This window comes from Prionailurus bengalensis, chromosome B4, assembly GCF_016509475.1.
Source record: "Prionailurus bengalensis isolate Pbe53 chromosome B4, Fcat_Pben_1.1_paternal_pri, whole genome shotgun sequence".
Taxonomy (NCBI): Eukaryota; Metazoa; Chordata; class Mammalia; order Carnivora; family Felidae; genus Prionailurus; species Prionailurus bengalensis.
In genome coordinates this window covers 100,314,292-100,330,264 of record NC_057358.1, presented here as the reverse complement: position 1 = coordinate 100,330,264, position 15,973 = coordinate 100,314,292, and the positions used below count along the sequence as shown (strand labels likewise).

At 35.0% G+C, this 15,973-nt stretch overlaps 1 protein-coding gene across 5 annotated transcripts in view; it reads right to left on the bottom strand.

Moving 5' to 3' along the window:
* Positions 1-15,973, bottom strand: part of ZDHHC17 (zinc finger DHHC-type palmitoyltransferase 17) — a 104,246-nt gene that overhangs the window by 9,064 nt on the left and 79,209 nt on the right. For 3 of the 5 annotated variants that reach the window (XM_043561544.1, XM_043561547.1, XM_043561546.1), the window contains 5 exons: positions 13,302-13,395; positions 12,340-12,423; positions 10,934-11,091; positions 10,147-10,241; positions 4,445-7,347 (listed from right to left, as the gene is read on the bottom strand). In XM_043561544.1, the coding sequence (XP_043417479.1) occupies positions 7,209-7,347; positions 10,147-10,241; positions 10,934-11,091; positions 12,340-12,423; positions 13,302-13,395 (570 nt within the window). In that variant the 3' untranslated portion in view covers positions 4,445-7,208. Of the gene's footprint in view, positions 1-4,444; positions 7,348-7,391; positions 7,699-10,146; positions 10,242-10,933; positions 11,092-12,339; positions 12,424-13,301; positions 13,396-15,973 lie in introns of those variants that run through there. The other 2 variants (XM_043561545.1, XM_043561548.1) reach the window with 2 other exon arrangements.

Sequence of the window (15,973 nt, the reverse complement as noted above, 5' to 3'; positions counted from 1 at the left end):
AAGACAAGTTCCACTGTGGGAGAGGGTAAGGCCTCTTTGTTAAGCAGGCTGGGGAAGCTAATCAACCATAAATGAAGATAGGCTGAATTGAAGAACAGTTACGGAGTAACTTCTAAATCTGTATGTAGTAGTTTTAGAACTTGCCCACAGATTCTTTGACATTCCCAACAAAACACGGAGACTAATTCCCCTCCCTCTGAATAAAGGCCAACCTAGTGACTCATTTTTAGCACAATATGATGGACAAGGCGAGGTTAGAAAAGGCAATGGTTTTTGCCTGCCTCTTTCCCTTTGGAAGTTTAATCTTGGAACTCAGCTGCCATGTTCTGAGGAAGTCCAAACCACATGGAGGTATTACAGCCATAGCCTCCACTGAGAGATCTCGACCATCAGCCAGTATTAACTGACATGAGTGAGCCTTCAGATTATTCCAGTCCCCGGTTTTTGAACATCCCAACCCACACCAAGTGGAACAAGGTGAGCTATTCCTGTTGAGTCCTGAGCAAACTAGAGATCTGTGAACAAAAACACCATTTTAAGCCACTAAATTTTTGAGAGGTTGGTTAGGTAGCTACAGGTAACCCAAATGTAAATATTAAACCATTCCCCACACAGAACCAACATTTCCCATACCTACTAAGTTTCCCAAATTATATTGGAGATATTAGTAGATATCTGAAAGGAAATTACTCTAAACAAAGCTGCCAGGTGCCTACTAATTTGAGGTTTCTACCCAATAAACAACCTACTCAAAATTATTCTTAAATTGGGAGCCATAACAAACAGCTCCCCCCAAAATGTAAAATTAGCTACCAGTGGTTCTAGGAGTGGAAGAAGAAATTTGGCTTTGTTTAGGCTCTGTTCTGGGAGGAATCACTTTCATCATTTGGAATAAGTCAACAGGGTAGCCCAAAAGTAATCCAAATGTATTATTAAAGTGCTGAATGGTAAATAAATACTTTTATTTTTAAAGTGACCCAACTGGGATGTTTTCAGTCCCTTGTGGTGCTTTGGTATATTTGAGGAGGGCTGGGAACTCTAGTTCCCAAAAATCTTCAGGATCAGTTAAGTTTAGCAAGTGTTGCTGCTACCAATCTGTATCAATACACACACAGCTGTAGATTCACAGGACACACTAGCATAATGAAGGCCTTGAGAGCATGTGGTTGAGAAGTCTGTTTTAACTCGAGAGCCTTTAGTTGCACATGGAACCATTAACATTAAAAGAAGCACTGGGAATCTGGTCCACTGGTTCTCAAACTTTTTTTTTTTTTTTTTAAATCTCAGGACCCCTTTACATTCTTAAATTGTTGAGGAGCCCAAGGAGCTATTGTTTATGATCAATTACATCTACCAATATTTTCTGTATCAGAAATTAAAACAAAATTTTTAAAAATGTGTTAACTCACACTTCCACTTAAAGCAAAATGAAAATAATAGGCCAGATTTACCCTCTCACTTGAAACACCAAAACCACAAATTACATCGGAAAAAAAAAAAGTTTTCAGGCCTTGGACAACAGGCAACAAAGAACAGTGATGGGGAAATGAGATCAGTCTTAGGCTTAGCAGTCTCACTAGTTTTGAGAGTTTCCAAGCTACAGCTGTAGTGCAAGGAGGGAAAACACAGGTGGGGTTGGGAGGCACCCCAAGTTGAGACTGAGTGGAGTCCAGAAGGGCCAAGGCAGCTAGAGTTCAAAGGACCTGAGAGAGCCGTACAGAAAAATAACTCCACAGACATGAAGAGGACAACCCACCCCCCACCTTGCAAGTCTTCAGCCGTGTGCTGATAGCGCCTGTGAGGTAACTGTCCAAGACCAGAGAAAAAAAGCAACTGAAAGACTTAGAACAAAGTCTGGTGCTCACATGGAGCTGGGAATAGTTCCTGTTCATTGCCACCAGTGACACGGGGAAACACAATTCTTGGGGCTTTCGATGGAGTACATTGCTCTTGCTCATCTCAACAACGGGGAATAATTAATCCTAAATTGAACATTGCTCAGTCCTGCCTAACCAATCTTGCTAACAACAAAATCTGAAAGAACTGAAGCCTCCAAGTAACTGCATCCCAGAACAAAGCTCTGCAATTTTTGTAGGAATACAAAAATATCCAGTACTCAATTCATAGTGTCTGGCACCAAATCAAAAATTACTAGTCATCTTAAATAAAAATTTGAAAAGAAAAAAAAATTACTAGTCATGCCAAGAAGCAGGAAAATACAATCTGTAACAATGAGGAAAAATCAAAACCAACCCAACCTGACATAGATGTGAAAATTAGCAGGTAAGGATATTAAAAGTTAATTATGGGGCACCTGGTTGGCTCAGTTGGTTGAGCGTGACTCTTGACTTTGGCTCAGATCATGATCTCACAGTTTGTGACACTGAGCTCCATGCTGGGCTCTATGCTGAGAGCAGAGCCTACTTGGGATTCTCTCTCCCTCTCTCTCTATTCCTCCCCTGCTTACTCACTCTCACTTTTAAAAATATAAAAAAAATAAAAAGTTAATTATAAGTGTACTCCATCCATATCTTCAAAACAGTAGAGACAGAAGATATAAAAAATGGCCTAAATCAAACACTGTAGGTGAAAACTATGTCGGAGATGAAAAATCCCCTAAATGCCTAAATAGTATTGACAATAGACTAAACTAGACAGAAAAAGATTTAAGTGAACTTAAAGACCTGAAGACAATCCAAACTAAATACTGGGGAAAAAGAGAATTTAAAAAGTGAACTGACTGGGTCACCTGGGTGCCTCAGAGTTAAGTGTCCAACTCTTGATTTCAGCTCAGGTCATGATCTCAGATCATGATCTCAGCATTGGGCTCCGCACTGGGCACGGAGTCTAAGATTCTCTCTCCTTCCCCTTCTGCCCTTCCCCGTGCTCTCTCAAAAATAAAAAATGAACTGATCGTGAGCTGTAGGACAATCTCAAGTTGCCTAATCAATGTGTACCTAGAGTTTCCTGAGGGTGGGGGAGGGAAAAGGAAAAATATTTGAAGACATAATAACTGAAAATTTCCAAATTTGATGAAAACTGTAAACCTACAGATGCAAGCCAGCAGCAATGAGGCTTTCTGATGCTTTGAATGGAAACAGTCCCTCTTTTGGATTACTAGAAACACTGCTATTAAAACGTATTGTTCAATCGAAGTAAATGTCTGATGACAGATGTTCAGGTAAAATTTATCCAAGCAAAAAATTCATACTCCAAAGGCAAAAAGTTTTCTAAAAGGCACATCTGGTTTCCTTGAGTTTGTGACTTAGCTGACCCTGATAAAGGAACATTCTGAATATCCCACTTGGAATTACAGACTTTCCATTTTGTAAAGTCACACAAAGATATTTAATAAGTAACTCTTAATACCAACAACTTTATGAAACTGAAGATTTACTTTTTGACAAGAAGCTAAGATTTCTTGTCCTGATATATACCACTTGTTTCCAGTTATCTCTATAAACTCTTGGAATCTGGTATCCTTATCTTGGTACAACCTATCAATCTTGGGAAGGGCTGGGAGATCCATGTAAGTCAACAATGAAGGGGAGAAATATACCCGGAATGAAAATTGATGGCTTGTTGCAGAATTTGCTTTATTTTTATACTTGTTCAAAATATTGTTCCTTGAGCTCTACACAGCTCTGGAAGCATTACTTTAAACATCATAAAATAATTATGAAATGAGTATTAATTATTCCAGTCTGAAAATACTTAATACCACTGGGTTCTCAACCCATAAACAATCATGTGGACATGCACATGCAGGAAAAGGCACCTTCACAATTTCTCCTTTTTAAATTCCCCAAAAAAGAAGTTATGATGCATAGCTTTTCAAGTGACTGAGATCAATGTTTGGTAGGTTTCCTTTTCCAAAATTTTACCACAGTGTCTCTAGATAATAGATTTAATTTTTTTTTTTTTCAACATTTATTTATTTTTGGGACAGAGAGAGACAGAGCATGAACGGGGGAGGGGCAGAGAGAGGGAGACACAGAATCGGAAGCAGGCTCCAGGCTCTGAGCCATCAGCCCAGAGCCTGACGCGGGGCTCAAACTCACGGAGCGTGAGATCGTGACCTGGCTGAAGTCGGACGCTTAACCGACTGCGCCACCCAGGCGCCCCAATACTTAGATTTAAAACTTGGAGATTCATACAGTCCTTGAGGATCCTAATTACTCTATGGAATCCAAAATTCTTAAAGAAAAATTCCCTTTTACTTAAAAAGTATTAATTACATACATATACATAGACATGGGATTAGAGTTTTTTAAAATACTACCACCACCTTTTACTTTTGCTAATTTCTAGTCCTCCCACTTGAATCCTAGTGGTTCCAGATACAAATATACATAATAATCTTTTCAATATGATAGGTTACCACTACCCAGTGTCTCGTCAATTTCTTGAAGTGAACTGAACGAAATAACAAACAAACACACGCTTAAGAGTCAATATTTATTCTGATTAATATTTTACAAAATTTTAACAGATTTAATTTATGTAAGGAGAGCTAATTTATTAAACACTTTACAGGTTTTTCTTTCCACAGAGTAACACGGTAAGTAGCAAAATAATACTTGGCACAGTTATAAATAAAGAAAATATAAAATAAAAATATCCATAGCTTAAGTATAATGATACTGCTTTATGCCTATTAATATTTCAAATAAATTCCTGGGAACAAAAATGTGAAGGAAAAAAACTCCAAAGAAGTAATTCATGTTCCGGGCTGAGAAGTAAGTTCCTATTTGCTATAAGTATCCAATTAAGCTGATATGAACTATTCCCCAAAGGGTCACCTTCATACACAACTTTAGAACTGGGTTAAGCTGGTTCCACACACACGACTTATAAAGTAAGTAAACGGACGGTACAGTACACTGCTGCATAGCTGGCTCCTGGCTATCTGACCACCTGACCATCTCTAAACTATAGATCTTACCGGCACTGCGAGATGGTTAGTACGAAAGCATTAACATTGCTAGTATTTTCCACGTACTTCTGTATCTAGAGTATCTTTTCTATTGAACTGAAAGACATCTCTTTTGCACTGAAAAGAATATTGTACCACAAAGAAAGAACATGGTAACAACACTCTTATCCAAACTCTTGAGAATACCACCATTATATTCGACTGTTAATAAAAATGTATCCAATAAAAATTGCAACCGAGTCTCCATGTGAAGTGGCTCAAAATACAAAAAATTAAAACAAATTCTAGCCTTTTATAAATAACTTTGAATTTAAAAATTATCTAAAATTTCCCCCAATTAGTAGTCAAAACTAGCAGAGACATTTGTAAAGTTAACCAATTTTTTACATTCTATGACAAAATGGCACAATGCTATTGCCACCCCACACCCATCTTTTCCCTTTTCAAAAATAAAGTACGTATGCCAATTTCCTAATATTAAAACACTCAAATACACTAAAGGTAATCTTTCTGATGTGTGACTTATGGTCAAAGAAACTACTATATAAAAATGGTACTTGGAAATACTGAACATCAACTATATACATTTTCACTGCTCCTCTTACTAAGGCAAGGGGCGGGTATACCACTAGATTGCTTTAATACCTGTAATCTGCATTTTACAGAGAATACTAATTTTACCAAGCTTCAGACATGCAGTGGAACTTGCAGGGTATAATGCCTATTAACAGCAATATTGAACATCACTAGAAGCTCATTAGGTTATCTCCCTTTTCTTTTTGGTTGGATAAAATGAAATGAGCAGCTTTGAATACACTAACACATACAGACACAAAGAGAAAACTATTTGATAAATTATTTATATACAGATACACAATCTTTACACTGGTCTAGGATCTGTCATCAGTCTGACCACCCTTTCCCCACCCTCCCCCAAGCCCATTCCCTCTCACAGGTTTCCCACAGGTTGCTCGAACCACAGTTTGCTACAGCACTTAAGAGGACTAAACCAAGTCTCACTCTGTAAACAATATTTATGGAAGCAGTGACTAATAGTTCACCGTGAGAGTATGGAAATGCTGCAACAAAAATTGATCAGTGCATCACATTTAACAAAGAAGATCTTTCTGAAATGGTTTCAGACAGCATTAACAAACCTCAAAACATTCAATATTGGGGAAATTGAAATAATCTTGAGGATTAAATTCTTTCTGATAGGTCATTTTTTAAAAACCAGAATATACCATTAGCTTTTCTTTTATTCACATGTGCTATATGTACAGAGATCATGCTCCATTTTTAGCTAAACTCCATTATTTTGTTTACAATTTATTTCGCAGCTCAGAATTCTAGAAGTATATCCATTTATCTCTATTACTGAGAATTTTGCATGAACTTATTTGTTCTGCTTTGAAATTACCTCAACTCTTAAAAATTGGACTGTTTGCACATCAAATTAAATTCTAATTTATGCTTTACTGGATAGTATGTGCTAGTATTCTATGAGGTGTATCATGCACTTAGTAGGGCTTTTAAGTTTGAACAAAATAACATGACTTACTATACTCATGCAAGTGCTTTATTAATCAGACCATAAAACCTCAGAGCAAGGTTACTACAAATTATTTCACTGAACTAGAAATATATCAGCATTGCAACAGCTGATGGCAATAAAATAGTGTTAGCACATATTCTTGTGAACATTATTTTCTCGTGCCCTTGAAGACACATTACAGTAGATCCCTAATAAAACCACATGATTTTGATCACAGTATTTACATGTACATTCTAAAATGTACATAATACTAGTCTGAATCAATTTGAGACCATTCTCCTGGAATTAAATGCAATAGTCATAGTAGAGTGCATCATAAAATTTAGCCATAAATCATAAATTTAGTTTTAGCTAGAATTGAACATTTCTGATCAGTATACCATGTCTATCAACAGAATAAGTTCAGAATAAGTTCACTCTTTCTTCATGAAAAATGTTATGAGAACAAAACCAAAAAGTTGAGTATGTTGTGAATTCCCACATTACGAACCATTAAAATTCCTTTTTATGATCTTTATTCTTCCCAGAAGTGGCAGTGTGCTCTGTCCATGTTTACTTTTGTTAATAAAGTGTTGAAAAAAAGACTGTAAAATCCACTGTTAGCCCTACGTATAGCATGCTATTGTTCAAAAATGTGGATTCGAGTGTGAGAGAGACACGGACAGACACAATTTTCAGGCACCACTCAGCAATATGCTTCATAGGATAAAGATGTTGCTACACGAGCTGGTACCCAGATCCTGATATTTGGTCATATTCTATTGTATACTGCCTGGTCCAGTCCACGATAACAGGACGAAAGAGGCCACAGCATCGAAATTCAAAGAAGTCTATAATGTTCCTTACACATCCATGGCTAAAATATCCCCCCAACAAAAAGAAAAAGAAAAAGCCTATTAGTACAATAATTTGATATATGAGTTTAATTTAATTTTGGTGTTAAATATATATTTTTCTAAGCTTAAAAACTCAGGTTACTTTCCAGAAAGAACCTGTTTGTTTATAACTCTACCAAATATATATGCATTAATGTTTCTTCATAGTTCTGCCAACACTAATTTTTCTTCTCTCTTTTGTTAATTTAATGGGTTACACAATTACATTTTAAAGTTATTCAAATCTGCATTTCTTTCATTCCTGTGTCCTATGTAATTTTTTTTTATAAAACTCTTCCTTGATGGGCAGCTCTTTGGCAAGGAGATAAACTCTATCCAAAATTGAGAAAGTAAAAGGCAAAATGATTACAAACAGCATGAATCTGGCAATGTACCTAAAAGTAACAATTTAAGAAAAGAAATGTCAAGGGTAAGTTCAGGGAATTTTAGGACTTGAAGAATACCTCTGGAAAAGCAGTCACAGTTTTCCATTTTATATAATAATCGTGACTATGGGAGAATTCCCAAAACTATCCAACTCCCTTATTTTTGCTTTCATTTAACGGTTTGTATGCTTTCCAGAAGCATGCAATAATTAATAGCATCACAAAAAACTGAAGGCCAAGTAGCTTGAGTAAAAATCAAAAGTTTTAAATACTTCATATAATTAGGAAACTACTACTTTTCAGCATCAAACTAAATGTAAAATTAAATATATACATATATATTTGAACTATATATTGAACTATTTGAGCTATATAGCTGAACTACTGAACAGCATAGTCTCTTTAATAAATGATGTTGGGAAAACTGGACAGCTACACACAAAAGAATGAAACAGGGTCCACTATATTATGCCGCACACAAAAATTAATTCAAACTGGATTAAAGGCTTAAATGCAAGATATGAAACCACAGAATTGCTAGAAGAAAACATAGGTGGTCAGCTCCTTGACATGGATCTTGGCAATGAATTTTTTAATATAAACCAAAGCAAAGTAAACAAGTGAGACTACATCAAAGTAGAAAGCTTCTGTACAAGAAAAGAAACCCTCGACAAAATGAGAAGGCAACCTACTGAATGGGAAAAAGTATGTGCAGATCATATACAATAAGGGATTAATATCCAAAATATATAAAAAACTCCTACAACTAAAGAGCAAAGAGAACTCATACAACTCAAAAGAAAAAAACAATTCAATTAGAAAATGGGCAGAAGATCTGAACATTTTTCCAAAAACATAGAGATGACGAACAGATACATGAAAAGATGCTCACTAATCTTCAAAGAAACGCAAATCAAAATCACAATGAGATAGCACTTCACATCTGCTAGGATGGCTAGTATCAAAAAGACAAGAACTAACAAGTTTGGTGAGTATGTGGAGAATAGGGATGTCTTATGCACTATTGGTGGGAAGGTTAAATTGTTACAGCTGCTAGGAAAACAGTAGAGTCCTCAAAAAAACTAAAGCTAGAACTACCATATGATCCAGCAATTCCAATTCTGAGTATTTGTCTGGGAAAAAAAAAACAAAACACCTCAAAAAACAAAAAACAAGAAACTAACAAAAAAAACCCCACTAATTTGAAAAGATATATGTACCCTCAAGTTCACTGCAGCATTATTTACAACAGTCATGACATAGAAACAACGTAAGTGTTCACTGATGGATGAATGAAGAAAATGTGGTATGTGTATGTACATACAACACACACGCGCGTGTGCAATATTATTCAGCCATAAAAAATAAGGAAATCTTGCCATTTGTGACAACATGAATGGACTTTGAGGGCTTCAGACTAAGTGAAATTAATTAGAAAGATAAAGACAAAAACCATATAATCTCACTTATATATGGAATCTAAACAAACAATACCAAGCTCACAAGGAATAGACTGGTGATTCTCAGAGGGCTGCAGGTGTGGTGTGGGCAAAATAAGTGAGAGGAGTCAAAAGGTACACAGTTATAAAATTAATAAGTCATGGGGATATAATGCACAGCATTGTGACTACAGTTAGTAGTTCTATGTTCCATATTTGAAAGTTGCCAAGACACATCTTAAAAAGTTCTTATCACAAGAAAAAAAATTCTGTAACTATGTATGGTGACAAATGTTAGCTAGACTTATGGTGTTGGTCATTTTTCAAGATACACAAATATCATTATGTTGTACATTTGAAATGTTATATATTACACCTCAATTAAAAAAAGGAAATATAAAATAAAACTATGTCTATGGAAATTTTTCTGTCATTCAAAGGACAAATAAAATAATTCACACTGAAAAGCAGCTGCCCTAGAGTCTAGAAAATTTCCCTATATACAAATTTCAATTGATTATATTTTAAAAATCATATTTCAATTCTCTGGATACATTCATTTATCAGTGAAAACTTGTAAAAACTTATGGCAATGTTAAAGCTGAATGTTAATGTATAAAGATTTCTGTTTATACCAAATGTTAGTAGATGAATAGAGTTAGAATTGTGCAAATAAGAAAAGATATGTTACAAATTCACATGCAGTTAATGTGATGAATTCTAAAGTTATGGTAAACTAACCAATGCTATGTCTGGCAGAAATCTTAGAATTCAGTAGGATTTCTAAGCTATTTTACATATTGCTAACCAAAAGAAAAATTCCCTGTTTCATATCCTATTGACATACCTAAAAAAAATATTCTCTTTGATGTATTCACTAGATATTTGCTAAGTTTGGTTAGTAAGGAATTTTATATGCCAAAATAAAATATTAAATTTATAAACATGTACGTACTTGAATGGGCTTTCAATAGATGTTGTTGTGACTTTAAAGTGCTTATATCTTCTGGCATTCATTCTTTCATTTGTAGTGATACCTAAACATGATATCTAGGAGGTAAGAGAAAGCAAACCATTAACTCCCTCTGATGGAAAATAAGTTTTAATGTAAAAGAAGTTAATTCTCAAGGGGGAAAAAGTGGTGAAATTTGTTTCTGTTTTTCCATTAGGAAATTATCAAGCTTGTTTACATGGTATCACTTTGACTCTGGTGAAAAGTAGCCAGTTAAACAGGAAAAATGTTTAAAGCACAGGTTATTTGGCATTGGGCTTGGGGAGAGATGGACACTATGTACACAGACCACCTCTCCATGAGCCCCTTTAAAAAAGAGCTTTCAAAAAAATTCTTAATTTAAAAAAAGACTCTTGAATAAATACTGATATTTGTAGGTAATAAAACATTATGAATAAACACAAAACTAATGGCATCATCGATCTGAGCTCATACCTATATCCAAATGGATATAGCTGAATCAGGAACAACAGAAATACATTTTGTCACAAGTAGTATTGAAAATTCATAATATAAAAAAATTCATACTATAAGAAGGAGAGGAGGAGGGAGACTGGGAGCTAGAAAGGAAAAGTAAAGAGTAAAGGAAGAGGAAGGAAACTGAGTGGAAAATTTTAATCCTTGAAAAGCTGGATTGGTTGGAAACAGAATGCATTATTATCTTTCAACAAGGAATGGAGTTTTAAGAGTTGTCAGCACACTAAAGAACCAGCCATGTACCTGCACATACCTGGTACATCTGACACATGAGTAATACAGCCACCCACATGAAATGAAAAATACTGTTCAGAAACATCCAAAACATCCAAGGGGAACATGTAGCAATTTGAGTAATATAAGTCCAAAATCCATCCTTGGTGTAAGTGGTCTCACAGTGGAGTCCCCAGTCTAAAATGAGAACAGAAGTTTCACATTTACTCAGTAATCATCCAACCACCTCACGAAGACAACTGCAAGAGGCACCACTTAGAAAACATGATCCAAAAGTCTAGATTTAACCAATAGCTTTCGATACAAATTGTTTATACTTTTATACTTCTAAATAATCCCTTTCTACATCAGTGAAAAAATCAGAGCAAAGATAGAAATGGGCAAAGCAGCAATCTTAAAAAACAAAAAAACTACTGTACTTAAATAGTATAGTTTTTATTTGATTGGCATTGCCTACATATAATGATTAACATCTTTATACAGAGACAAGGTGACATGCATATAAGTAAAAAAAATTTTTTTGGGGGGGGAACATATAATAAATACAATGAGATCACCTCCGTGAGAGGGGCTTTTTCCAAAACAAAAGTCTCCTCTTTGAGAGCTGCTGCCATAAAAACTACTGCTGCTTTAGGCCATATTCTCTCTCTAGTGTGTTGGGCCAGAAGTTAGGTCAAGATCTTTTATCAAATATTTCTCTCCATTAATCTCTATTTGAGGAAGTAGCCTCCTTTTTCATCAGGGCAATAACAGACATTATTCTTAATATCTGTGGGAGAAGAGGACTAGGAAATCATCCTTCCAAGTCCTATTTTTAAGCCAGGCTATAATATATATTATGATAAGTACCACCAAGCCCTGAAGCATAGCAACTAACATCTTCATTTAAACCCTTCTCAAACCATGTTCTCAATGTAAAAAACAAAACAAAACAAAAACATCATTTCCTCTATACCCATATGATCAAGTGAATGGCAATTTATTCTTAAAAGAGTAACTTTTAATATTCTCCAGTAGGCAATAATTACACCTTACTTTTCAAAATATTTCAAGTTCTGTGTGAAGTTCACTATACTTTCCCAACTGTCTGGTAAGGAAGAGCAACTAGCACAGTCACAAAATCTGTAAGCTACTAGAGTAAGGCAAGCACGTGATATGAAAAGTGTTGATGTATTTTACCCAGAAGCTTTGCAAAGCCTATTAGGCTAACATGTTTTTAAGAATTAACTATAATTCTGTTGCTTATGCTATATGTTGAGTATGTTTATAGTTCTATATCTATGTTTTCCTTATGCTTCAGTGCAGTAAGGTGTCCAAAGCTGTTAATTTTTAGTTAAAAGACTTATCACCATTATATTTTGCTAACATGGCAATACGCAAAAGTATACAATTGTCTTAAGAAGGTAAAAAGCTAATTGTACTCACAAGAAATACAACCATAAATCATCCAGCAGATCATAAAAAGCAAGAAGAATAGGTAGCCCATAAAGTATCTATGGTTGCCTGCACCTAAAGAACAACACAGAAGCAATTTTTTTCAGCTAAGAAAAAACAACTAGAAATACACCTTTTGGGGATGGGGATAGACAAATGCCATGAAAGGTGTGATACAATTTGGACAATAAACACATACATTACTTACTTGATTAAATGCTCCTCAGGAAAATAAATGTTTTAATAAAAGTCTTAAAATAAGAATGCTTGTAACTACACGCAAAGATATAAGGACTGCAATGACATTCATTCTGAAGTCAAGAGTCCCAATGAGCCAAATGAATCTCAATTCTGAGTTTTAATGTACTGTTTTGTTTTGTGAGGTTTAAAATAACTCTATTTTATCTTTATTTGTATAAACCTTATAATCCAACTTTTTAAAGGCTTCTTCTCAACGGTTATGCAATCTCTGTAATGTTTCCCTGCTGTCACCTCATAAAATCCTTAGGGTTATCTCTCAGACCACTTAGCTCACCTCCTTGGACCACACCATTCTTGAGTACTGAGGTATACAGAATTCCATCGGTCATCCCTCTCTGCTTCTGTACACAACATCCTTCCAGATATTTTTATTGCCTTACTTTCTTCAGCTTAACTAAAACACAATACTATTCTGCCTCCTTATCGATTTCACTATTACCCAATAAAGAAAACAGGAAAGAGGCGGCACCAGAAAGAACTGATAGAGAAATATCAATCATTCCTAGACACTGGTTTTATAACTTTCTCACAGCTGAGTTGCTGTTTTATCAACCAGAAGATAACTGGGAGGAATGGGGTTGTAGTAGGGTGTAGGAATGAAGTTTCTAACATCTAATTTAATACTGTAATTCATTAGTTACCTAGAATAACTTAAATGAACAACATACCTAGAAATCATTAATAAAACTTACCTACACAGTTACCCACCCATGGGCAATGATGATCGAATTTTGCTATACAGCGGTTGCATACACCACAGTGTTTGGACCTCACTGGTTTCCGTATCTGTTAACAAGCATGTTAAAAGATTATGAAAGGCATTATACCGAAGAAAGGAAAGCTGAACATTTATTTTCTCAAAATACAATTAAGAAGAAAACAAAACTTTATTTCCAAAGGAACAAAATAAAACAAAAACCACTATTGTTTTCTTCAATGGAATTTCAACTGCAACAACAAAGAAAAGACAGGATAGGGCTAGTGTGGAATATAAACTCCTAAGAATGGGGCAGAACCATAACTTTACAAAAGTAATTAAGAATCACAGACCTATTTGCTATTGTAATGAATGGTACTATATTTAATTCACATCCCTCACATTTCTGATTAAAAAAAATCACTCTCCAGGCTTCCAAATGAAAATTTATTGTGATTAATGGTCATGATATTGGTTCTTGTTTAATAAAAGGAAATTGTTCCTTAGAAAAAGGAAGGTCAAGTTCGAAGTGAATAAAAGAACCTCTTAAAATTCAAAGTCATTAGGGGTGCCTGGGTGGCTCAGTCAGTTGGGTGTCAGACTTCAGCTCAGGTCATGATCTCATGATCCATGAGTTCGAGCCCCGCATCCGGCTCTGTGCTGACAGCTCAGAGCCTGGAGCCTGCTTCCAATTCTGTGTCCCTCTTTCTCTGCCCCTCTCCCACTCATGCTCTGTTTCTTTCTCTCAAAAATAAATAAATGTTTAAAAATTTTTTAAAAATAAAATAAAATTCAAAGTGATTAATAAAATGTCTTCCCAAAGTTAACGAATCTAGCAAAAAGCAATTAAGTGTACATATCTTTCTCTTTCAGTGGCTCCTGAGATCTCGGAGATTAAGGTACAGCATCTTTTCTGCTGAACTGCATGACCCATCTGAGAAAGTACACCATGCTTAACAAGTTTAGGGAGTCCCTATTACTTGCAAAAACATAAAATACTTTATTCAGCTCTTGACAAGTAATAAAAAAATTCATGTTTATGATGCCATACTATTTTAAGTATTGCGAAAAGTTTCTCTATATTACTCTGAATCAGTCAAGTGACTAAAAGAACTCATTAGTGACCTCCGAAGGGCTATCCAGACCTAATGCTGGATACGTGACAAGAGCTAGTTATCAACCCATGCCAGAAACAAAATCTATAATATCCTTCACTGGTGTTTCAAAAAAACCCGCTGCCATTTCTCTTCTAGTTTGCAATAGGTTAGACACCATTCTGAGGTACTAGGAAAAAAGCATAGGTGGACTATGTGGTCCTTACATGTACTAAAGTGATCTGTGAACCCTTAAAAAAAAGCGCCACTTATTCTTTACCACAGATATGAAACTAGAGCTATTTAGGAGAAAGAAGAAGGATGTATTAAACAAACTCTACCCCCACCTCCAACCCTCAGCTACATTTCCCCTTTGGGCAATACTTGTCAATGAATTCTGAACAAACACTGACACAAGGCTCCTAAACATGACAGGCTCCTCAGTTCACTTACAGAGTAATTAATTCAGTTTTAGGAAATTCTGATTTATATATGTCTTCTTAGGGACTTGTCTATTCATCAAAGTGAAGGACACCGATATTATGACAGCTACCTCTGTCAGTTTGAATTATCTATCCAGAAGTACACAGCTTACAATAACACAACATATAACAAAACATTTATACTATGATAATAAAAATAGTCTTGTTCTTGCCATCAGATATTTATTTAACAATGAAATATACTGAGTGACTCTATAAAGAATCTGTTTGCCATATGGCAAACATATCAGCCAATTCATTCTTGGCTTTGTAGAACAAAATAATATTTCCAAAGAACAGCGGAATATAAAAATGTTCTGAACATTAAGGTGCCAATTCTGTAAATTAACCATTGTAAAGCATAGAAACAAAAACCTTTTTATAAAGAATGATTGAAAGTGCAAGAGAATCTAGTAAGCACCCTAAAGTTGTTACCAAAAGTAAAGCAGTATACATTCTGAATACTGAAAATCATAACTGTTTGGTCAAAGAATGTTAGGTGAAACAACTTAAAGGATCTGTAGAGTTACAGCTCCATTTCAAAGACCCACTCCATAATCCTGAATTAAGTCAATGCTCTTGTTATTATTCACATGTTAAGACATTAGCTCAGTTGTAATGTATATCTTAAAAGTATAAAAGAGCATTTAGTTTCAGGTATGATTTAGGGATTATTTCTATTTTTACAAAGGAAAACATGGTTTAACCACTGTGGCAGTCTATAGATTTTTCACAAGAACTAATCATAAATATTAAGAAAATAATTAAAACACAAAACAGTATTATGCTATAGAAATCTGGGATGTCTATGAAAATAAACAATGTCAGTATTACTATACCTGATTCCATAAATAAATGCTATTTAGTTTCATTTATATCTTTCTTTATGACCTGGTTTAAGATGACAACTTTTCATATCAATGACAAAACAGTGCTCAAAGCTGCAAAAACACTCTACTACAAAGAGATAACTACTCAAACGGAACCATTTTATAGGCCTTGTTGTCTTTAAAGTTATCTAACGGATTTTCCCACTGTGACCTTTAAATAGAATAAATTTTTTCTTAAAAATACCTGGGAAAACAATATTA